Source organism: Paroedura picta, chromosome 5 (genome assembly GCF_049243985.1).
Source record: "Paroedura picta isolate Pp20150507F chromosome 5, Ppicta_v3.0, whole genome shotgun sequence".
Classification (NCBI taxonomy): Eukaryota; Metazoa; Chordata; class Lepidosauria; order Squamata; family Gekkonidae; genus Paroedura; species Paroedura picta.
This window is the reverse complement of record NC_135373.1, coordinates 56,498,176-56,523,469: the sequence shown is the minus strand read 5'-3', so window position 1 is coordinate 56,523,469 and position 25,294 is coordinate 56,498,176. Positions and strand designations below refer to the sequence as shown.

Genomic DNA, 25,294 nt, shown 5'->3' with positions numbered 1-25,294 from the left:
CACCACGTTGACTTTCTTAATTTTCTGCATAAATTGTGAGATAGGACATAACCGTGTGTTTTATTTAGTTTTGTCCCTAAATACTTGGATTTATTATGTAAAGTTGTAAAACTGTTGACTTCATTCTCCCATGAAAACACAAGTTATACACTGCCTAGTATACACACTATAACAGTGTAAAGGTCCCACAAAACATAGTTTCCCGCTCTGCCCCCTACAATAGCTGTCGATTTTTATACTCTTCTATGCATGTATAGGACTGATTATGCACAGTGGCAACCGCACCGGACTGGCGCTGTTCCAGTGCACTGGGGTAAAAAGCCCCACCATCCCCCGAGTATGCATGGGGGCGGGGCATCCCGAGTGCATGCTGGCCACCACGGCGAAACAGCCCTGTGCACACAAAATGCGGGGCTGTGAGCACAGGTAAGCTGTAGCAGCGGCTGGGGGAGGGATCGGGGGCTGGGGGCACCGATGCAGGATGGTGGGGAGCAGCATGCTGCTCTCCCACCATGTCAGGGGTGGGGGGTTGCCCCTGTCGACTCGACAGAGCTGTGGAGCTGGCAGGGACAAGAGGCATCCTTGCAGGGATGCCGTAGGTCGGGGGAGGAGCTGGGCCAGAAGCCGGGCCAGAGAGACCGCCTCTCCACCTACACTCCTCAGAAGCCCGGCTCCTCTGATTATGCACAAGGCTCGGTAGGGCTGGCCCCTGCCTGCAGCCTGGGGAGTCCCAGGACTCTGGAAGAACCCGTGTTCCGTTAACGCGGTCCTTCCAAGGGCCGGGCCCTGGTTGGCAGTGGCGGCGTGCATAATCGGGGATTTTCCCTGTTGCCCTGCCGCCACCAGCATAGGTATTCCAGCCTGTGCATAATCGGTCAAAGATAATATGCCTGTTGCTGTCTTTCTCTTATTATCAGGCAAGCAAGACTCATTAATTTGTGGAGGTATTCCTAGCATGACAGACTGTATAATGGTATAAGGGCTCTTGTGACATGAATATTGACCTCATGCTTTCCATTTCTTTTCTGGAGCAATAGAGTCTTATGGGAAGGGGCAGAGTTATTGTAGAGGTAGTGGTTGCTTGCCATATCCAGAGGCTGGAGGAAAGGGAATGCAAGAAACTATCTGCAGAAGAACTATACTTTAGTCTCTATTTTGTTTCCTTTCAACTTTATTAAATCAGTGGTTCTGTCACTGGTGTGAGTTATCTAGAACTGTATTTTGAAACAGCTCAGTACCTTCTGTTATCTCTATAAGTTTAGTCAAGCCATTTCTCTCTAAGACATAAATCTACAAATAGAACCTCTGGATAAATGTTGATTAGTCAGTTTTAGGGTTGGCTAAACTCATAATCCTTTTATATGAGGAGCTCAGAATAGAGCTATGTTCTCTTCCTGATCAAATATTTCTGCCCATAGAGTTAGCTTTTCCCAGTAATTTCTAAACAAAGAAAGACGTTAATATTAAATCATATTAAAATAGGAAAAACGGGTCCATTGGCACTTTGGAGATTCTGCAGTCATTAAGTCGCAGTCTCCACTTGTGTGGTATCTCAGAGGAACAATGAATTCAGTGCTAGAAAGCAGTTCTTAGCATCTGGCAACTGAGGTGTAAATTTTGTCTTTAGCCCTAAATCAATAAGGTTCTTGTATGCATTTTTATTTTGTTCCCTTCTGTCCACTTTTTCAGGTTTTTCAAACCACTTTGAGTTTTTAGTCTAGCGTGTCTGCGATCCCTTGCAGTTCTGAATTATCTGTAGAATCTTTGGAATTTGTATATCCCCACTTTCAGCTAATTGAGGAAGATAACTGACTAGTGCCAGATGCATCTGTGATCCCGGTGAATGCCACTGGAATTGCTGTCTTGCATAAGCCATATTTAAAAGGAAGAAAATGCCCACAAAGCCCTAGACACCTCTGCTTGCTTCTCCTTTGCCCTGTGTCAATCTGTGGTGGTGGGTTTGAGGTACCAATTTCCTCACAGTCATTCATTCAACAGGTTTTATTTTGGATATCCCAACAAATGGACTATATTTATAAGAATATACCAAGGCTGAATTAACTGCTGCTGCTAAAGATTGAATAAAATCTCAATCTAAACATTGAGTAAAATCTCAATATTTAGAATTATTTGTTAGAGCAGACCTTGTTGTCAAACCTTACCCACTCTCAGTCTGTGACTGATTTATTGTTTTAGCATATTTCTATGCTGCCTCTTCAGAGTCTTCTTGAGGCAGCTCACAATGAAAAACCACATTAAAACACAAGCCATTAAAAAGCAGAAATCATTAGACATCTGTAGCATGGAAACTATCCATGAAACAAAGCAGACTGTTAAACCCTTAATTAAAAGTAAACAGAAGTGTTTTAGCCTGGCAGTTAAATAAAAGTAAATTAGGCTCTAGGAAAAGCCCAATGAGGGAGGTGTCACCACAGAAAATGCCTGCTCCAGGTTGGGAAATATCTCCAACTTCAGGTTGAGTGGAGCCTGAGGAGAACAGGGTTTGGGAAAAAGCAGCAACCTGATTGATATATAATGTCATAGCATCCACCTTCCAAAGGAGCTATTTTCTCCAGTGAAAAAGAATTACTTTTGTATACCACTTGTCACTATCCTAAGGAGTCTCAATGTGGTTTACAATTGCTTTCCCTTCCCTTCCTCTCCCCCACAACAGATACCCTGTGACAAGGCTGAGAAAGCTCCAATAGGACTGTTCTGTGAGAATAGCACTATCAGGGCTATGACTAGGCCAAGGTCACCCAGCTGGCTGTATGTGGAAAAGCGAAGAATCAATCCTGGCTCACCAGATTAGGGCCACTGTTCTTAACTACTACACCAAGCTTCAGTTGTAATCCCTGAAGATCTCCAGCCACCACTGGGGGGTTGGAAACCCTTACTGCCACCCTCCATATCTGAGGCAAAGTAAGCAGCAAACAACAAAGTACATGTTTGAAGGCAAAAGGAGAGAAGATGCAGGAGATCCATTATCTGCTTGTCTGACATCTTTAATTACATTGAAAAGCATCCAAGAAGGGGTAGTAATTGATTCAAGGTCTTGCTGCTGGGAGAAAGTTTGACTAATCCTTTTCCCAAAGCCATTTTCCTGTATAAATCACCCTTCCTGTTATCTTCCCCCTCCCTGCCCTACTCCCAGGAAAACATGTAGAACAGGGGAGGGGGATAGATTAACACAAATTGTACAAAGAAAGGACTGAATTCATACAATACAATGACTCCAATTCACCCCCAATTTTAAATAAAGATTTTTGGAGCCTCTAGTTACAATTATCTCACACTAAAATTATTCGTGCCTTAAAAAACAGATGCTTAGTATTTCAGTTATTTTATCTATGCTTTCTGAATGAAATAAGCAATATATTTTTAAGAACTAGGACAGCAAAAAAAAAAAGGATGATCAATAAGCCGTTGCAAATCTCCCTTTCAGTTTAGGACACCAACAGTGCTGTCCTAAGCAGAGTTACAAACCCATTGGATTTAAAAGGACTTATTTCAGTTTAGGATTGCACACAGCAGCTGTCATTTTTGTGACAAAAGAGAGACTTAGGAATTGAGCACATGCCATTACAGAATTAGTTGTTTTGGATGATACATGCTGGATTAAAAACAGCTTTAAAATAATATCCCTAGTGAGATATTGTACTGGAATAGCATTTTTGTCCAGTGAAAATTCTTCCAGTGGTTTGGTCAGTTTATGATAAAGAATTTTGTCTGTGTGCAGAATTACAATTTTGACTTTAAAAAAGAACAATTACTCAAACATAAACATTGTTGATTTTATTTAGTTTGGAGACACTTCTGAGAAATTGTAAGTCTTTTACTAGTTAATGCATGGGATGCTTAGGCTTCCTTCTTAAGCAGGCTTATCAGGAAGCAAGCAGCACTGAATTCAGTAATCGTTCAACAGACCCATCCAGAATGCTCCAGTCCTCCTTGTTCTTTGACCATTCAGCACATGAAACTGCCTTATACTGAATAAGTCCATCAAGGTTAGTAGAAAGAAGAAGAAGAAGTAGTAGTAGTAGTAGTAGTACTTATATGACGCTTTTCTCTACCTGAAGGAGTCTCAAAGCAGGTTATAATTGCCTTCCCTTTCCTCTCCCCACAACAGACACCCTGTGAAGTGGGTGAGGCTGAGAGAGCCCAGATATCACTGCTTGGTCAGAACAATTTTATCAGTGCCGTGGCGAGCCCAAGGTCACCCAGGTGGTTGCAGGTGGGGGACTGCAGAATCAAACCCGGCATGCCAGATTAGAAGTCTGCACTCCTAACCACTGCACCAAACTGGCACTACTCAGACTGGCAGTGACTCTCCAGGATCTCAAGCAGAGGTATTTCACACCATCTGTTTCCAGATCCTTTAATTGGAGATACCAGGGATTGAACCTGGTACCTTCTGCTTGCCAGGCTGATGCTCTACCACTGAGCCATAGCTTTTCCCCATTCCCTCTTGCTTGCCTCCACACACTTGAAACAGGAATAAGATTCTCATGGCCCCATCCTTGGGACCAGTGCAGCCTAGGCAGGAGGAACAGGCCACCACTCACCACTCCATAAGGATGTGGGGAGGATGTAAACCTAGCAATACAGCATGAGGGTTATCTCCACACAGTCAGCCCCAACAACGATTGTGAGATGATGACGCCAACAGCCAACAGCAATGCATGTGCTTGAGCAGGTATCATGTTTGCCTTCTGTGGCATAGCCTGACAAGTGGTGCTTTCTAGACATTGAGCAGGAATTTGGCAATTGTAGGAAGGCCTTCAAGGAATTTTAATTAGAAGCAGACACTTTTTATTTGAAAAGTCTGTAGTCTCTCAGGTATTATTTGGTTCAGATTTGTCACTGTTATGCTTAGTAGGATAAGATTGTTCATTGATTTAATAGTAATTTTTTTAAATAAAGAAAAACATTTAGCCTTTATGATGTGCATGAGAGAAAAACCCACATATGTTGCAGTTTGTGTGTTTGTTTTTAACTACTCTTATATGGCAGCAGATGGTAATAAATCTTTGACATCTTGACGTAGTGCTTTTGCTTGATTTTGCTGATGTTTAAAGTATACAAAGCATGTAGACAATAGAAATAAGTGATTATGAAGTCATGTTCTCTGTAAGCATTGACATGAACATCGCAGTTGGAAACAAAACCTGGTTCACAGCTCAGAATTTCAGGAATCGAAGTTTGTCTATTAAGGGAATAGGTGGAATTAAATGGTTAGTGTTCTAAGAAAGCATACTTTTACAAAGGTTTTCCTAAAATAAATGCTGGGTGATTGAGCACACAGGTTGGAACTATCCCTTCAGTTTCACTGTGGTGCTTGGATTAATTTCCGGGCTTCTCAGAACGTTAATAGGAACATGATCTGCATTTGAATTTCCCATGATTGCCCTCGTTTTCATTTAAACATCAGTTGAGCCCTGTACCAGATTTTTCTTAAAAATGCACATTGAATGCCATATCAAGCATTTATATGCTTGGACAATTACTGCTTTTGCAGGCTTTCCTGCATAAGTCACTTCATATATTACAGGAACATGTCCATTAAGTCAGCTAATCAAAGCAGTTCCTCATACTGATGTAACATGTGAGCCTAGCAGTTGCATTGGAAATTACTGGTCTTCCCTCCCTCCAAATTATTGTTGACTGCCATAAGAATGCACATGCCTGGATTATTCGTGATCTGGTGTGTCTTTCATGGTAGCGAATGTCAGGTCATGCAGATATGATAAGCTAATGGAACAGAGACAAAACATGCCACTTCGCCCAGAGACCTCTCTTTTATCCATCAACTAAGCATCCCATGCATTAGCTATGAGGATTTGGAAGATATAAGAGGTGTCTTTAAAAGCCTCCACTATTCCTATGAGGTGATACAATACCGGTCATGTGCAGATTTCTCCAAAATGTTATAGGGGACACAGAGCGACATTTCCCAAATGTAAACCACTACTGGTTGAAACATTAATGTTTTGCCCACTTACAGAAATTAGCAAACTGGGGGTGGTGGTGGATGTTGGTGGGCAGTGCCTGGGGAGAAGGCTAAATGTGATTGCATATTTAAAATTGCCTTTACATTTTGTATGCTTAAACACATGTGAGCTGCTCACAGTTTATCACTCATTTGACTTCAGTGCTCACAATTTGCCATGGCAAACAGACCATAAATTAAACCATCCCTAGTTCACTTATCTGACAGATTACCAGTTCTGCACATTATTAATTCAGATGTGAGGAGCTTCAAAATAGAAATCGTAGCTTTATTTCACTGAAAATGCATTAGTTCTTATTGGTCAAGAAGAAACATAAAGTGTAATGAACTGAAATGCCTTTCCTAGCTATACCTGTAAACGTAGATCATTTTCTTGCGTGGGATGGGGGAGAGATTGGATATTACAGGCTGGTATAGAAATGCTGTCATTTTACATATGCAGTCTAACTTCATGATTTTTTTCCTGTGACGAGCAATACAAAGCCAGCTCTTTTGTCTGTTCTATCCACTGAATCACTTGCAGTGGCTCTCAAGAGATTCTCGTTGTTCAGGGCATTGCAGCCTGTGGTAAGGAACATAAAATCATTCTCTTCATAGCTGACATCCTGCTTATCTGAGCAAAACACAAGCCTCCATTTGATGCAGTGAATTGCTGGTAGGATGTCTACTTTCCATAAACACAGCACAGTCAAGAGGCTATTCCCTCAGGCACCCTACCAATGAGGCTCTAATTAAGTACCTATGTCTGCTTTGCCAAAGGCATTCGAGCACCTGGAAGTATAAATTGCACAGTTTAGCTATGCTAAGAATACTCCTTTTGAGCTGCCTGAAATAAGTGGTGATTGCCTCAGTAATCATTGTAATAAAAGTGAACACTGTTTGCCAAAGGTTTCATTTCTCCTCTGTACTGACCCTATATTCCAGTGGTCCTGGATTAATAGGAAAAAGTGCTCAGTTTGTAGAATAACAAGTCTGCCTCAACAGCATAGATCCCTGATCTTCTTACTGAGGCTTTGATCCACCAGGGATTTTCGAAGAATGATGACATTTTTGGGGATCTGGGTTGTGTGTGGCGGGGGTGGGGGGAGCACTTCCCAGAGGCCTGGAAAGGCCTCGCAGAGGCCCCCAATGTGCTTTTGAGGCCTTTCGGAAGCCATCTGGCCAAGGGAGGGTGGAGGGGACAGGGAGCACACCCGTGGCCTCACAGAGGACCCGTATGTGCTTGCCAGGCCCCTGGAAAGCGCTCCCTCTCCCCCCCTCGCCCTCACAGCTGACAGGGAGGACCCTTTCAAAGCCCGTTCTTATGAACGGGCTTTGCCGCTAGTTTATATATAATGCCAAGTGGTGCAGGTTTTCCCTAATGCAAGTAGTGATCTACTGGTGACATAACTGCAGACTAATGGAAGGATTGTGTGGATATTCATGGAGAAATTGCTATGTCAGCTTGCCATCTCTCTGCTACACCTGCCATCCACCCATTGTCCCCACTACTACTTGGCTGGGCAGTGGGGGGCGGAATAGAAGGGAGAAAGTCAGTACACTGTCACTACTGATGCAAACTCACAAGTGGTGTTGCTGCATTGGCATGATGCTCTAGGAGCCTGCAAAACTCTGTGGTTTAACCAGAAAGTTTTAGGATGATCCTAAAGTGTCACATCAGTGCAGTGGCATCACTTACTGGTTTGCCATGTCATCCCCCCTGTCTCTTCCCCCTCCGTCTCCTGTCAGTCGATAGACGATTTCTGCCAACCATATTGCTATATGAGACTGTCTTAAGGGGAAGTGGGAAGCTAAAGCTAAAATTTCATTTTGATTATCATAAATATACTGACACTAGTTTAAAACTAAGTGCTATTGAAATAGCATAATGCCATGAAATTCCTCTGTGCTAGAAATGGAGAAAATGGCAGCAGCTTTCATTCAGAGAAAGCACCTGCCCAAGCAGGTGGATAAAAATGGAATAGGCATGTTTTTCTCATCTCACTTGTTTTTAATACTGCAAAGAGGAAAGCAGCTGTGTCACTAAAAATAAATTCGTGACAGTTGTTAGTTGATCCATTTTCAAAAGTATAATTGGGAACACAACAACTGTACCTTTGTTTGTGCAGTATTAATTACTTAGAGCCCTGTTGCTTCCTACCACATTCATACGAAGAAGGCAGAACGTATTGTATGAGTTAGGAAGAGTTCAGAAGTTTATTTTTGTTATCTTTATCAATTAAAAAAACATGGTAAAGTATGGGGGCCAAATTTTTTGAAGTGTTATCACAGATTTTGGTTTCTTTCTTGAAATATATATTTTAGGTCAGTGGTCCCCAACCCCCGGTCCGGGGACCAGTACCGGTCCGTGGATCAGTTGGTACCGGGCCGTGGCTCCTCGTCCTCCTCCCCGGCTGCTGCCTCAGGTGCTACCCTGCCACTCTGCCGCTGGCTCACCTTTGGGGCTCTCTGGTGGCCGCCATGGCTGGGTTTCCCCCTTGGTGTGACACTGCGCAGCTGCTGCTGGCAGCGCCCCCCAGTGGGCAGGAGGAAGTCAGGGGTGCTGGCGGGAAAGCAAATGGAGCAGGGGCTCAGCCAGCAAAAGACTACCCTGCCCCCGGGCCTCAGTAAAATTGTCAAACGTTGACCGGTCCCCGGTGATAAAAAGGTTGGGGACCACTGTTTTAGGTCTACAAATTAATGTAGAAATAGGGTGGGATTTTTTTGTCCTTATTCTGCTGTTTCACAGCTGCATACCCGAATACCTCTAAGCCAAACTGTGATTTTCAGAGAAGGCACATGGAGAGAGCTGATATGGGACAATTGTAATCAGTAATGCCCTTAAGTATTGCATAGTCTGACCTGGTCAGGTCTAGAAGCTAAGCAGGGCTGGCACTTGGAATGGAGCCCTCCAAAGAAGACTGTACAGAGGAAGCAGCTCTTCCTTTTCTTATGGAAGAGCTACATCTTGAAACATTAGATCAGGGGTAGTCAAATTGTAGTCCGTGGACATCTGGAGGGTCTCAGTTTGACTACCACTGCACTAGATCATGCATTATGATCACATCTTTTTTTCAAGACTTGAAAAGAAAATGTGTGAAGTGCTACATGTCTGATTTGTTCCTTTCCTCATCCCAATCTTGTACATTTTGATTTGCGGTTGTGATAGCACCTGTTTTGCTCTACTGCCTTTAGATCTACAGATGTGACCAGGGGGAGGGCTTGCCATTGGACTGGAGTGGGAATGCAGTTGCACACTTGTAGCCATTCCTACTAAGTTGTAGCCATTCCCACTAATGCAGATTTGCATGACAAGTGTCTTTCCATGTTGGACACTGCACACTGGCCACAGGGAGTGGATAAAAGCAATTTTTTTTGCCTGTCCAGGGATGCAAACTAGAAAGCGGGCAATAAGCACCAAGCCAACTGCAGTATGTGGTTGGTGCACTACATATGACTCAGTTGGTCCCGAGGTATGCAGGTTTGCCATAGTGACTAGCTTTGTGAAATAGCAGCTTCAGGTCTTGTCAAGTTCATTCCCAAGGGAAACTTTTAAAAAGAAAAAAAAAGTCTTGCATGTTGCTGAAATGAATGATCTTGGGCTGGGTTTGTTCTTGATGGATCTGACAAATGCTAGTGTGCACATGAATCCATCTTTTGGTGTGCTTAAAATGTTTGCTGAAATGTTTTAAGCATGCAAAGGACAAATCAAATTCTCATGGGCACTCTCCATTAGATACGCACTTCAGACCCTTCATGGTCAAAACACATCTATTGCAGCAGCACTGGTCATGTTTTTATGGATAAGTGCTCCATTTCCTGGAGAGTAGCTTGCAATGGGCATGGCCTGAAGAGTAGATTGCCATGGGGATGGAATGGGGAACGCACACATGTACTGCAGCCAGTTATAATTCTATCCTATATCTCTCTGAAAAATGAGATGCCAAATGAGGGACAGTATAAAAATTGAACACTTAAATAAAATAAAACTATTTTCTGTATTCTTGATCCATCAGGAGCTTCATTAGGACATAATCTGACTGTATGTGAACATTAACAGAGGAACTTATGGCCACTGTACCAGGTCTGATGCTACTGTAATGTGGGCATGATCCTTTGCACTCACAACAGCAGAGCCAACCACAAGATAATAGACATAGAAACAAAAGCTAGTGAGTAACACTGATAAGCACTTTCACCAGTGCAGCTGGAAAGTCCACTGTCAGTCAGCAATCACAGCCTTGCTCATTGGCAAGGTACCCATTAGCCATGCATAGAAGGTACCCCATCATGTCACCCAAGTTTGTGTATGCATAGCCTCTGGACACAGTTCACAACGAGAAGGGGGCCTAAGTAGCTCTCCCTTCATGAGTCCCCATTATGCTATGGGTAAGAAATCCACAGAGTATCCATAGTTTACTGACAAGAGGGTCTGGGTTCTGTCATGGGAACAATGCTTCTGTGCAGACAGTTCCCATAACATCATACAGAATGCATGTGTGTGCGCATGTGTGTCCAGTTTTATAGGAACAAGAAGTAAAAACTATAGCAGCAAGACCCATTGCTTAATTTTTAGAAACCCTGTATGTTAGGAAATAGGGGGCATGGATTCAGTTTTCATCCCAAGAAGATGCATTACTGTCACACTTTGGGGTTGTCTTGCAAGCAACAAGAATTGTAGATAGAGAAAGGATATGTCAGTGGATAGAATCCATATCTTCCACCACACAGAACAACATCTTAACCACGTGGCTACAGCTGAAAAGAGCTATGATGGTGTCTTCATATACTCTCAAGCATCAGGGGGCGTTATGATCATGCCTCCCCAGTCCCCCATGTAAATCAGAACTCATGGTGTGCTACATGGAGTGGTAGCTCAATAAAAAGGTCCTGGATCCAGTCCTTAGTTAGTCTTCCAGGGGAAAGGGTTAGGAAGGCACATGCCTTTTTTCGAATGCAGTTCCGTAAGCAGTCTTACAGCATGTCACATGAATCAGTTGCTTCACTAACGTATCTGACATTATTCCATGTTGTCTGATTCTCTCAATTCCATGCAGCTACATACACACATTCTTCACATTCAGTAGGATGATTGCCAATGTCTGCCAGTTACAAATACCTCAAATACCTTGTCATTAATTGCCCACCCTACACATCTCACAACCACACGGGGCCAGTTTATCATCACGGCAGCGGTAATAAAAACACAAAGAAAGATGTATTTTCCCGTGTCTCTAAAGATAGTTTTTGTATGCATTGGAGAATGACGCAGAGGTAGATACAACTCATCAGTAGTAATTGCACGTTAGCAGGAAAAGAAACCTATGGATCACCAATGTAAACTGCAAAAAGATTTATCCTCTGTTGTTGTTCTGTATTTTTATCATTACCAATGAACTGTTTGCTTTCACCTAAATTATGGACAATTCTCCAGAGTCCATATCATTTGTATAGCTTCCCAAAGAATTGTCATTTTTTTAAAGAAATGAGCAATCCAACACAGCAATAAATACACAAGCCTGTTGACTCCTCCATAAGGAACTTCTTTCATACTTCAGAAATGGCTTCTGGTATAGCAGCTGCTAAATGTTTACCTTGGAAAGTGCAGTGCATGGTGTTTTAGTTTTTGATCTGACATTACTCCTGCTTGTTTTTAAGTGGAGGGGGGGCTGTTCAGTAATTTATTACAGCTCCCCTTGGGAAATCTACCACAGATTTTGCTGCCCTGTTGTGATTTATCATTTCCACATTATTTCTGACTCTGAGAACATGCAGTATTATACATTTTCCTTCAGCAACAGATCATGGCAAATTTCACCATCAATCTAAGATTTCTAAAATATGGAGAACTGGTAATGGTGGCAAGGACTCAGTCAGATGTGAGTGTCTCTGAAAGAGGATTTATGGCTTGACTGTGCTTTATTCCTCTTCTCAGGGTCCGGTTCATGTCGCTTTAGTTACTCAGATCCCAACATCATTGTGTCCTACGCGAAGAATAATTCTGCTGATTGGATTCAGCTGGAGAAAATTAGGTTTGTTAAAAATGTTTTTTTAAACATTTCTTGGAGCATTTTTTTAAAAATGTGTAAATCATAATTTAAAAAAAAAGATTTTCAAAGACATTTGCAATAAGATCCTAAGCAGAGTTACACGCTTCTGAACCTGGTGATGCCAGGTGACTTAGAAAGGTGTGACTCTGATTTCTTTTCTGGTTTCTTTTTATTTGTTACCATGTGCTTTAGGGAGCAGTCTATGTAACTGTGTGCATTCAAGTTTAATGTAAGAAATCAGATTATAACTGACTGCATTGCAAGAAAGGCAAAATCAGTATTTCCATTCTTTTATGAACTTTTCTACTTCTCCTAGAAGTGTATTCCTAAAATCTGCAGTGATTTAGAGTCATATGAGCTGTTCATTCCTTCAGTGGAAAGGACAGTTCCATTTGCACAGCATGTTTCATGCGCAGAGATCTTTCTTTGTTGAAGTGAGAGCAGAAGTCTCTGGGGCAAGGACTTCCAGTTGCAAATTAGCAGTCCTGAGGCTGCAAGCAATTTTACAGGTGTACATAAGTCACACCTGCTTGATTACTGTGCAAAACGTTTCTGAGCTATGCTAAGGTATGCCACTTCCCTATTACAGTAATAGTGCCTCTCGTGCCTCAATGTGTCCCATACACATAAATGGAGTGACTTTGCAAATACATCACAGAACAGGAATGGAGAGCCAGACAAACTGCTGTCCTTGGTGATGAAATTCAACCTCTTAACTATGAAATCTTTCCCTGGCAGATTAAAACAGAAACTTATTCAAGGCAATAGGAAGTAATGCCCAGGAGCAGCAAAACGTTTTCTTCTGTCTGGTTCCATCAGATTCTCATAGATAATATCCTTTTTATAGTGAACATTTAATCTGTTGTACATTTCATCAGTGAATGTTCATCAGTTTAAATCAACTCCTTGTGGAAATCAAAAGTTATAGGATCATTGTCTAAATGGCTACTGCCATGTTTATCAATCTGTGAACACCATCAAAGGCAGTATGTAGGCTTGCCATAATCTTTCATAGCCAAACCCAAGAATTGTTGGTATTCATTTTAGCACTGTTTTAATTTTGGCAGGAACAATCATGTTCAATATGTCAAGCTTGTCACTTCAAATAGGAAAGAAATAGAGACCCAGTATGGTGTAATGGCTAGAGTGTAAGACTATGATCTGGGAGACCCAGGTTCAAATGCTGGCTCTGACATGGAAGCTTACTGGATGACCTTTGGCCAGTCATACACTCTCAATTTAACCTGCTTCACATGGTTGTTGTGAGAATAAAATGGAGGGGAAAATAATGTAAGTTGCCTTGGGACCCTATTGGGGGAAAAGGCAGGGTATAAATGAATGATTTCTTCACTTCATTTATTTAAGATCTCGAGGGTGTTCAGTGTTCCCATAACTAGATGATTAGTTGTTCAATCACTTCTCTTCCAAAGGAGAACCTACAGACACATCTATCATTGGCAGTGGAGGTCTGTGAATTGCTAGGACTTATGGTTAATTGGAAGAAATCAATCATTAGGGCAGAAATATATTTTGCACATAGGTTGCCCTGTGGTAGATCTTTTTGCCATGTGCTTCAATATGAAATACCTGTTTTGTTCCTAAACTAGTATAGGCCCCACTTCTCTGGGAAATTCCATCAGCTAATTTGACTCATATGCTTTTCTATACATCCCCACTTCTCTTAGGAGGGATGGTGGTAGCCCAACTGCTCAGAGGTGACTCACATTGCATTCTGATTACTCCTTTTTGGCCCCCAATGTGGTTACACTGTCAGTGATACCAGACCAATTGCAGATGGGGGATATATGTTACCACAAAATCAAGCACCTGCAATGGACTACCTGGCTGGTGACTACAGAATAGTAATTTCCCCTGAACTGCTAGCTACTCTTATTATGAATGCCCACAGATTATCCACTAGAGTCTTCTACAACCACAAATGGAGACATTTCTCCTCGTGGATAATCTCCAAGGGAGTGTCCCTTGCCGTTAGCATTTGAATACCCGCTCACATTGAAGACTGCAGGTTGGACCATTTCCTCTATTAAAGATCACCTGGCAGCTATTTCCACCTTGCATTCATTAATAGAGGTTCAGTCATTTTTTTCTTATCACTCCTCTAAGATGATCTCCCAACACCTGAATAACCTTTGTCCTCCAAGGGTTCCCATTGTTCCCCATTGGTCTTTGTTTCCTGTGCTAGCCCAATTCATACAGCCACCCTACAAGTCTCTAGCTTAGATATTTCTTAGATATTATCTCCTTCAACATATCATTTCCAGTGGCAATCACATCAACTAGAGAGGTGAGTGAAATAACAGTTCTCTAAGCAGATCACCCATTCATCACAGTTCATGATTATGAGGTGGTATTGAGGGCCCGTGTACAGTTTCTACCTAAAGTAGTCTGAATTTCACCTCAACCAGAAAATTTTACTCCCTGTATTCTTCCCACAACCATTCTCTAGAGCTGAATAAACTTGCACACATTACATGTAAAATGTATATTATTATTTTATCTGAAAAGAACAATATCAGAAATATTCCACAGTTGTTCATTTACTTTATTGGCCCCTCTAATGGAAGCCTCATCACAGACCATATCCTGAGGGATTATCTCAGCAAATGAATATCCTATGACCAGACAGGGATACCATGTCCTCTCCAGGTTAAGACACATTCCATCAAGGGACAAGCTGCTTCTGCTGTTTTCCTTGGAGGTGTCCCATTGGTTGATATTTTTAAGACCACAACCCGGTCATATGCCAATATGTTAATTAAGCACCTACTCAGTGAAAGAAGAGAGACTTCAGTGGGTACAGCAGTCTTGCACTTGCTTTTTCAATGAGTTACTCACCCCATCTCCTGATAAGTTAGCTTGCTAGCATCTCAATGTGCACAGAGGAACAATGATGAAAGCAGTGTCGCAGTTACCCGCAACTGTTGTTTATCAAGTTGTTTCTGTGCAAGCACACATCCCTGTCTCCTCCCTTCTCTGAGCTCTCTTGGTAATATCAGCTAGGACTAAGCATGGCAGCCTAGGAGAATGGAGGGAAAAGGGGAGCACCTCCCTTGAGGCATGTGACTGAGCAAGAAAACAGCCTCAGATATGCTTTGGATAGGAGAGACTCCCCCAACTCTGTTACTAGGCTAAAAAAATAAGATAAGAGATCTTCCTGGTAGCTGGACAGTGAGTACACAGGCCCAATGTGTGCCTGCACAAAGACAACTCAATGAACAACAGTTACAGGTAAGCACAGCACTGTTTTCATATAGCCTATCCTATCCAAAATATTTTTGAAAATAATGTTTTCTAAGTGAAACAGTTTTGCTATGAATACTTATATTCATATATGAATGAATATGAATACAGCATGAATACTTACGACAGGCTTGTTTTTATTGTGATGATCCTGTTGCTAAATTGGATAGTCCTGGGAAGCAGATGTCTTATTCTTGTGAAGCTGTTTTTGCACTTCAAGTGTGCAGCAAGAAAAAATGGAAATGTTGAAAATATTTGCAGTTTTTGTTTCACTTCTGCAGGTCTAGAATCATCTAGTAGCACAAGCCAGCAATAGAAGTTGCCTGGATGCACAGCTCCCATTTGCTTTAATGGGACATACAGAGGAGAGTGTTTCATTGATTGGTGTTGATGGAAACAGAAGGGTTTTTGTGATAGTTTCCAGGAGGATTGTCTGGGATTACTGTGTCCAGAACTATGTTCCATCTTCACAGTGAATCAGTAATTTAAATATAAAATCACCAGCTCTCCATGCTTGGTATTATTTAGAAACATTTCCTTCATTCTTTTTCTTTTTACAGCGATGCAACTGTGATTGAATTCTTTGATTTGAAAGTATGATTTTTAAGGGAATTGTTTATTATTAATTTATTTGTTCCACATCTTGCAGAGCTCCTTCCAATGTCAGTACAATTATCCACATTCTCTATCTTCCTGAGGAAGCCAAAGGAGAAAATATTCAGTTCCAGTGGAAACAGGAATACGTACATGCTGGTGATGTGTATGAAGCCTGCTGGGCCTTAGACAATATTCTGATAATAAATGCAGCTCACAAACAAATTGTTTTAGAAGATAATCTTGATCCTGTGGACACTGGCAACTGGCTGTTCTTCCCTGGAGCCACAGTTAAGGTTGGCTGAATTTTAATTTCTAATTTGTAAACATTTAAATAATACAGTATTTGGGGGGGGGGAGTTTTGTGTGCAGAGTCTGATGAGTCACACCCACTCATTGGAATGAGAGGCAAGAAAAGGAAGGTGCATCTCCCAGTAATTAATTCACTTTGTCAGATACTTTTTCCCTGTTACACTGTAAATAACTTGACACTTTATATATAGGAGTTATCATATGTAGAGCATTTATCAAGCATCTCAGTTTTGAGACAAAATAGTACTAGATTTTTGAAGCCATCTTTCTCTGCAGCCTAAATGGAGGGAGGATGTTAATTAATATGGCACAGCCATGTAATATTAATCAGTTTCTTAAAGAATTGGGTAATATTTATTTATAATTTACCAAGCCATGTGCAGCAATATTATCAGTTATATCTTACAGCTGATTGTTTTTAATCAAGTCTGTGTAAACACCAGGGAACAGTTCAGTATACCAGAATGTAACATTGCTGCAGGATTTCCACAAAATGACCATGTTCACTGCCACGGCACCTTTTTTCTAACTTGGCCACTGCGTTAACTTTCCCTTCAACAAGATGACTAGTGGTGTGGCCCCTGCACCATGGCCAGGCACAACAAAGGATTGCTCTGCTTATCTCGTTTATTTCTTGTACATTTCTTAAACTCTCAGTGTTTTCATATTTGTTATCTTATATCTAAGACCTCTATTTTGTTCTCAGCCTCATTTTTTTATTCTTCAAGTTTTCCAGTTACATAATTTTTAAATTTTTTGAATTCATTTACAAGGAGTTCCCTAATATTTTCAATTGGAGTACAAGTAGTTTCTCTAAATCACCTTTCATTTATAAATCAAGGGGTGGGGATGGTAAAATTTTAATGTTTAACCATAAAATATAGCTAATTTATCTTAACTTTTATTACCTATATATTAATTTAATTACTATAAATATATACCTAATCACATGAAAGCTTGTCAACTGTAGATAGCTAGCCTTTAAGAGTAGATTGGCAATTTTAATCCTAAATCATTACAACAGTTATAAATCAGATTATCCGACTGAGTCATTTACCTCAGAGCAAACAAGGATAAGGAAGAAGCATCAATTGCATACATATAAATAAGATAGGAACCCTTGTATGTTATTTCACTCAACTGCTTTTCTTTCTTCTTTTTTTTGCTCTGTATTCTTTTTTTAAGTTTATTAGTAACTTTAATAGTAATACATTTCAACTGCTTTTCCAGAGGAGATCATCCCATGGCTGGCCCCAGTTCTGGACCCATCCTAAGGATCCCATCAAAGTTGTCATTCTTTCCTTGGCATTATCCTGCAAAGCTTACCTGTGCAATTTTGATTTCATTTTTATTATAACACTAAACATAATAAAACGCAAGTTGCCAACTAACTCCGTACCTTGATTGACCTGGGGACGTGCCAGCAATAGGGAGAGAGCACTGTCCCAATGAGAGCCCATCAGTTCAAATTGCCTGATTGGGCCTTCCTGGGTGTGTACCACCAATAGGGAGAGAGCACTCTCCCAATTGAGGTCAGTCATGGGGCTTATCTGTCCTCTTCTTCCTGCTGCTTGCTGGGCAGAAGAGGCTCTGGCCTCTCTGAAAGGCCCTGTTGCTGGTAAGCTGCCCCATCCTCAGCTTCTTCCCACTCACCATCACCCCCTGGCAAGGGAGGAAAGCCAGCTGTCTTGGTCTCAGGTTTCAGCTCTCTGCAAGAAAGAAGAACAGATGAACTGACACAGGAAGGCAAAGAGAATCAGTACTTCAAAAACAGAATGCCAAGGGACAGGCAGAATTCAATGAATGTCTTAGCTTAGTCAAGGGCATCAGCAGTTTCAGCAGCAGATTCACAACCAAGGCTTCCCAGCCTCAAGCTAATATTGGCTATCAGCAGCCTCTCAGTCTTTACTCTGTGATAACTCACAGTCTGCTGCAATCAACAACTGTCTTGCTAATGTGGTGTGGTGCCTTTTAGAGTGGAGATCTCTTCCAGCACATAGCTGAGATTCCTTAATTGGCTCAGATGAGCTAGGTGGGCTGACAAGGCAGGGAGCTGCAGCTGGAGGCTGGGCAGAGGAATGATGAGCTCCTGTAACAACTTTGGAATCTAAGCCTTGATTTGTCTGAATCTCCATTCCCTCCTGCTGGTCAGCGCTATCTGGCTAAGCTAAGCTCTCAGGAAGGGAGCAGGAATGTGGCAGCCCACCCATCTACAGTCTGCCTGGCCTTTGGAAGATGTGGAGTTGTATGGAAAGGTGGGGCAGTGTTGAGCTGTGTAGACACTGCTGTATGTGGGTGGGGATCACTTGGGCATGAAATTAGGATCACTGTGGGTAGTTGTGAGTTCCTGCATTGTGCAGGGGGTTGGACTAGATGACTTTGGAGGTTCTTTCCATCTCTATGATTCTATGAACTCAGCTGGCTGCATATGGAGGAGGAGTCAGAAATCAAACACAGCTCTTGAGATTAGAGTCTTCTACTCTTGAACCACACTGGATCTCAAGATTGGGTGAGGAGCAGATCATATTTATATACCACCGTTGCAACTCAGGTCAGTTTATATTACAAACTTTCATAGAAACATTATAATAGAATAGGCATCTTAATTTGAATGGATAACATTTTTAACAATAAAAACGTGTATCAAAATAGTCATTTACAAATCAACATTCAGCAATGGAACCTTTAAACTTTTGCTGTACTGTGTTTCAGTTCTTTCTTCTGTGGGTGGGAGGAACCTCTGGGCTCCGGTTGGTAATTGGTTCACTTGTCTTGGTAGAGGAGCTCCAATTTGCAGGCCCTGCAGAATTGTTTTAGCTCTCACAGGGCCCTGATATTGCCTGGGAGCTCATTCTGTTAGGTGCAGACCAGGACTGTTTGAGGTCAAATGAGCTTCCCTGCGACTTATGTTACCAGAGTATAGTACTCTCTGAGGGGATTGGGAGAGAGGGGGTTTCTCAGGTACTCTGGGCCCAGACTATGAATGGCCTTGAAAGTGATTACCAGAACTTTAAGCTTGATTCAGTGGTCAACTGGTAGCCTGTGCAGCTGTTGGAGTGTGGGCCGGATGTGGGCCCCCCAAGGTGTTCCTGTGAGAACCCTGGCTGCTGCATTCTGCACTAGTTGAAGTTTCTGGATCAGGGATAAGGGTAGGCTGGCATTGAGTGAACTGCAGAAATCCAGTCTAGCGGTGACTGTCACTTGGATCACTGTGGCTAGGTGTTCTGGGGCTAGGTAGGGCGATAGTAGCTTAGCTTGATGCAGATGGAAGAATGCCAGCTGAGCTACTCTGGTGACCTGCTCCTCCATGGAGAGGGAAGTAACTAAGATCACACTCAGGTTCCTGGCTGAGTATGCAACTGATAGCTGTAACCTATCCAGGTAAGGCAATCATGTTTCCTTGGCTGGACCTTTCCTACCAAACCAAAGAACCTCCGTATTTGAAGGACTGAGTTTCAGATGGTGCTGCTTGAGCAAGCCCGACACTGCTTCCCGACGACTGTCTAATGAGTCTGGGGGTGAGTCATGGTAGCCGTCCATTGTGAGGAAAAGCTGGGTGTCATCAGTGTATTGATGGCACTCTAGTACACTCTAGTATTGATGGCACTCTAGTACACTCTAGTATTGATGGCACTCTAGTACACTCTAGCTGTCCAAGAGGGCGCATAAAAATGTTGAATAGGATTAGGGAGAGAACTGCTCCTTGCTGCTACCCCATATGGGAATTGTCAGCAACATGATTGGTTCTCTCCTATTGTTACCCTCTATTCATGACCCCGAAGAAAAGAGATCATCCATTGAAGGGCTGTCCCTCGTATCCTGGCATTGGCAAGGTGGCAAGGAAGTACCTTGTGATCTACTGTGTCAAACACCACCGTGAGTAATATTAGCAGCACTAACCCGCCTCGATCCAGCTGGCAATGGAGGTTGTCCATCAGGTCAAATCTTCCTCCATGAATGCTGTCAGTTGGGCTAGCGTGAGAAGTGCACAGCGCAGCTGAGCTGCTGACCATACCTACTTCTCTTTTCTTGAACAGGGAAACCCGAAGGCATGCTGCAAGAGGATGTTAGGGAAAGAGAAACCTCTTTACAGGGTGTTTCTGGCACTTCTCTCCTTCCTTCCAACTCCTGCCTTTGGTATTTTTTTGTAGAATTTATCTTATTATGAACAAATATACAGCATTTTCATACCTCTCTTAATGTCCTCACTAATACTCTGAGCTCCTAAGTAAACAGAAAATCCGGGGAGGATCGAGGATGAAGAGAGCATCGGAACACAATTCAGTCAGTGGCCAAGCTGAGACCATATTCCAAGTTTCAGTTAGCTCATTGAGAGAACTGCCAAGTAATCCCAAACAGCATTCTGGAAACCTACAAGATCCATAATTCTCCATGGGTGAGACTTACACTCTGTGTGAGAGTCAGTTGAGAACCTTAGATTGGCACTCAGGAGGAAATGCTCAGGCCATGGTACTAGTTCACATTTAACTGGACTATTCAGATATACACCTGCACAGAAAATCAAATCCAGAGTGTGGCCTGCTTCATGTGTAGGGCCTTACACAGCATGGGAATGTTCCCGGGCTGCCATGGAAGCCATGAAGTCCAACACGGCACCAACCAGCTCTTTCTGCATGGACAGTGAAATCCCCCAGGACCAAAAATCATGGAAAACACAATGACTCATCAGAGGCAACATCCGCTAACCTTGACAGGGTATCTACTGGTGAGTCAGACAGACAACATACCAGTATGATGTATGGAACTTGAACAAAAATGTGTACCAAAAATAGGAGAATTAGAGATTAGATGTATACTTAATGTTTCATAAAATACTTGTCAAAATTCCCTTTCCAAGCCAACAAAATTTAAAGCATTCCTAAGTGAGATGGGACTAGTGGATTAGTTTGCTAACCATTCATCTCTCTAAACCTACATGCAGCTTTAGAGGGATAAATTCAATGAGTTTGTCAATCTAATCTCCATCTGATACTTGTTCATATTATACTTGCAGCAGCATGGAGCTTGGCTCTTTCCATATTTCCTGCAAATTTTAACTTCATTTATAGCTTGCCTTCATTTATAGCTTGCCTGAGACTCAGGGCAGGTTAAAATACAAATTATGTCAGACAGTATAAAACATGCAGTAAACAATGCAATAATATTAGGATTGCAGAATTAGAAAACACTATAAATAGAAAATGTTTTAGATATAGCCTACCATAAACAAATGAAATAGAATACAAATCTAGAGGACAGTGTAGTAAAAGCAAGATAATACATCCAATAAACACTCCAGTAGATTACAACCCTGTTCTAAAGGCTTTTTTGCGATGGTACTGCTGAGTATCATCACCTTTTTTCATAGCTCTCTGCTGGAAATCAGTATAGCTTTATGTATGCATTGATGTTTGAAAAGGCCTATTCCTTATAAAGAGCGCCTTCCTGTATTGTTACTTCATTTACTGTCGCTTCTTCAAACAGGTTCCATTCCCTTCAGTACTCACTATGTCCTTTAAAACTAAAGTGGAAAATTGGGGGCATAATACAAATAATCTGGCCCTGAATACGAAGTATCCAAGGAGCCTTTAAATGGATAGAGGCATGAAACTGCTGTTTGGATCAGTATGCTTGGACTTTGCTGCTATCTGTGTATGAAGAAGACGTAAATGACATAAAGAAATCAAATGTGTTTTATGTACATTTGTGCTTCTCATGAAAATATACATTTCAAGACTTTGTTCCCTGGATTGTTATATATTCTGCCCTCTTTTCCTAGTCTAAGAGTTGCATGTTTTCATAATCCTTTGTGGATATGAATCTTGTTTTTGAGTTTGCAGTTAATAGGATTATTGTTCCTTGGCATTGACAGATGTTCTAAGTTGTCCCAAAACACTTTCAGAATACAGCATCCAGAAGTAGGAAGAAGACCATAGAGGAGCAGCATGCTTCAGATCTTGTAGTAATTCACAGGGACAGAAGAAAGCTTCTGATGCACTTGAGGGTATAGGAAAGCACGTTTGCTGGAAGAGCATAATGTTGTACCCTGAGACCTCATATCCCCATGGGCTAATAATGACAACCATGCTTGAAGAGAATTTCCAAAAAGAATTGTTAGAATTGGGAACAGTTTTGGTTGCAGAGTACATTCATTAAAGCCTGGTAATTTGGTCTGCCTGATAGAGATGTCTGGGGGATTGTTCCTCTGCAATGGATGCATCCAGAGACTGTAAGATAAGGTTGTTTCCAGAGAGTTGGAACTGCAGAATACTTCTAATCTTGAATTTCATGGCTTCTTTCTCAAAGCCTGTTTATATTATAATGTCCATGGAGCTGCTACATTATGGCTGATCCATCAGATTTTATAACATGTAGAGCAGTTTGCCTTCTGTGAAAGGCCCTGTTCCACCACTAGGGAGCTCTGGATGGAGATTTTCCTTGCAAAGTAAGAAGCCTTATAACAAACCATTTGACAATCACAGGGACAAGATGGGAAAAAATATTTTTAGAGAATGGAAAAAAAGGATTCTTTACAAAAATTTTCCTGTTTGAAATGTACATTTTAGAAAATTCTTTTTAAAAGCTGTACAAGTCACCGCATGACTGGATAGTGATAATTCCTGTGTATTTTGTGGTCATATGCAATGAATTTTCAAGATTCTGCTGATTCTTTAAATGTGTCTAAATTTATCCACAATGAATATGGCAAACTATACACTGAAGAAGTCATTAAGCTTAATTCAATATCCAAATCTGCTGATTGATTTTAATAACTGTTAAACTGTTTCTAAGACCAAATAATAACCCTCCTTTTGTTTTCTACAAAATCTATCATGTATATATTTATTTTTCCCCTCATTTTGAGATGGGAAAAATTAAGATGCGCGCGCGTGTGTGTGTGCGCATGCGCGCGCTTAGGGTGTATTGATTGGATATACATTTACAGTTGTACCTGATGTGTCTCTCTGAACAAGCGGGGAAAGTGGGGAAAGTTATAGAATAGAATGCCATCTTCTATTGTAATAATGGGGTATTTATGTGATTTTATGTGATTTTACTTTGATTTTATATTTTATTGTGAACCGCCGTGAGACCTTTTGGTGAACGGCGGTATATAAATCCAATTATAAATAAATAAGTAAATAAATGTATCATGTCGAGAACGACTAGTTTGGGTAGCGCGGGGGGTCCGGAGAAAGAGCTTGCGGACAAGAGCAGAAATCTAAGAAAGGAAGATACAGAGGAAGAGATCCCGACAGACCCTCTTTGGATACGAAACTTACATAAAGGGATGTGGGGAATCAGTTCGCCAGCGGTTGGGGAAACGGTAGCACAGGGGCAGTCAGTACAAGCGGGGAGAGCAAGGGAGAAACCCAGGGCGGGGCGGTGGCGGAGACACGCGGAGTCCCGGAAGGGCGAGGTCCGCCTGAGAAGCCCGGAGGGTGGAGACAGAGGCTAGAGAGGCTACTTAAGGAAGCGTCAATGAGGAGACGGGGTTGGAGGCGTAGTGAAAGAACTACCCTAAACCCAGGAGCAGGAGAGAGAATACCGACTCCATTCTGAGACGTTGTTTCCCAACGATAAAGCCGTCTAGTCCCGGGTCTCCCTCACCGAACAACGTGGCGGACCCGAAGCGTGGCAAAGACCCGGCGGACCCTGACACATAAATATAGTAAATTGTGCAATTCAGTGTGCTAACATAGTTATGAAATATGCATTTTGTGTTCTTAGCACAATATAAGTACAGCTCTGATTTTTAAAAAGTATTTTCATTTCCCCCAAATATGCATTTTTTTCAGGGATGTGTATGTGTATTTTTCCTCTGTGGTTCAAAATTTCCCTAAACTGTGCCTCTTTATTTGTACATGTCATGGCATCTACATAGCATTCATCATAAAGTGTCTCCAGTGACCTCCGTATAACATTCTTTTGGCTTGTTTTTTGTTTTGAACTGGTAGTTTTGAATGTGTAATAAATAGCTCTGAACCTACATTCATAGTCAGCTTTTCATCTTTATATCCAGGATTGAATTATTTAAATCTAGCACATGAAATGTAAGTTAAATAGTAGTTTGCCAACAGTAACCCTAGATAGATAGGTGTTTCATCTGGTTATAGAAACAACTTGAGCCAGAATTTCCCAACAATCACATCCAGGTAACCATTTAATTCTAAATCATGGCACTTACACTATTGTGTGTTACCAAGACTCAACACCAGATCATTCCATCAATCTGCTATCGGATTTAAAATCTAAATGTTTCAGGTGCTAGCATTACTCATATCCAACAAGACCCATGTATATAATTTATGACTCTGTAAACAATGCCATTTTAATTTATTTTCTCCATTCTTGTTTCTCTTTCCCTTCCTTCTCATATCTAATCTGTTTGTACTGCATAGGATTTAATTTTGAAAATCCTTCATTTTCTCTATGGAATTGTCTAGTGGCAAAAATAATCACTTAAAATATTACCGTCATTAAATATTTGGCTGCTGACGGAAAAGGGCAGTCTCAGTTCGCCTATAAAATATAGTTTAGTTTCCTTTTAAAAATACACTTTGCGTTTGTATTATATCCTGTCTTTCAAAAAAAATAACAACCCCCCCCTTCAATCTTCCAGCTGGATGGGCTGAGTGACAACTCCTTAATGGAAGAAATTGATGACTGTCCACTCATGTAAAGGTACAGGCGCACTGGGCAGATTTCTTTCCATCTGCCACCAGCCCTTTGCAAGCTGGCATGGCCCAAATGCCTGATACACTCATTCCAGTGTAACTGGAGTTGCCAAAGAATAAACTGTGAAGTTAACAGCTGTCTGAAAGGATAATCATGTCCATTGGGCCTCTGAGAGATATTAAGGAGAGGTGCCTCAGTGTTCATCTTTGGGTGGTTTATTGAAAGCCTAATTAAATGTTGGTAGTGGAGACAGCGACTGCTCTGAAAGCCCAGAGCTGAAGTCATTAACTTGGGAGCAAACTAAGGAAGATGTGGCCCGTAGCCGAATCTCCAAACCTATTAGAATGAGGAATTTAACACAAATGTTTCCTGTTGATGCTTCTCTGATTGGCAAAACTGCCTCAGATAC

General features: G+C 41.6%; 1 protein-coding gene across 2 annotated transcripts in view; it reads left to right on the top strand.

Annotated features, from left to right (window-relative positions):
* The window catches only part of RELN (reelin), a 343,944-nt gene that overhangs the window by 160,465 nt on the left and 158,185 nt on the right, over positions 1-25,294 (top strand). For both annotated transcript variants that reach the window (XM_077338100.1, XM_077338101.1), the window contains exons 9-10: positions 11,925-12,021; positions 15,950-16,190. In XM_077338100.1, coding sequence (XP_077194215.1) covers positions 11,925-12,021; positions 15,950-16,190 — 338 coding nt within the window. The remainder of the gene's footprint in view (positions 1-11,924; positions 12,022-15,949; positions 16,191-25,294) is intronic.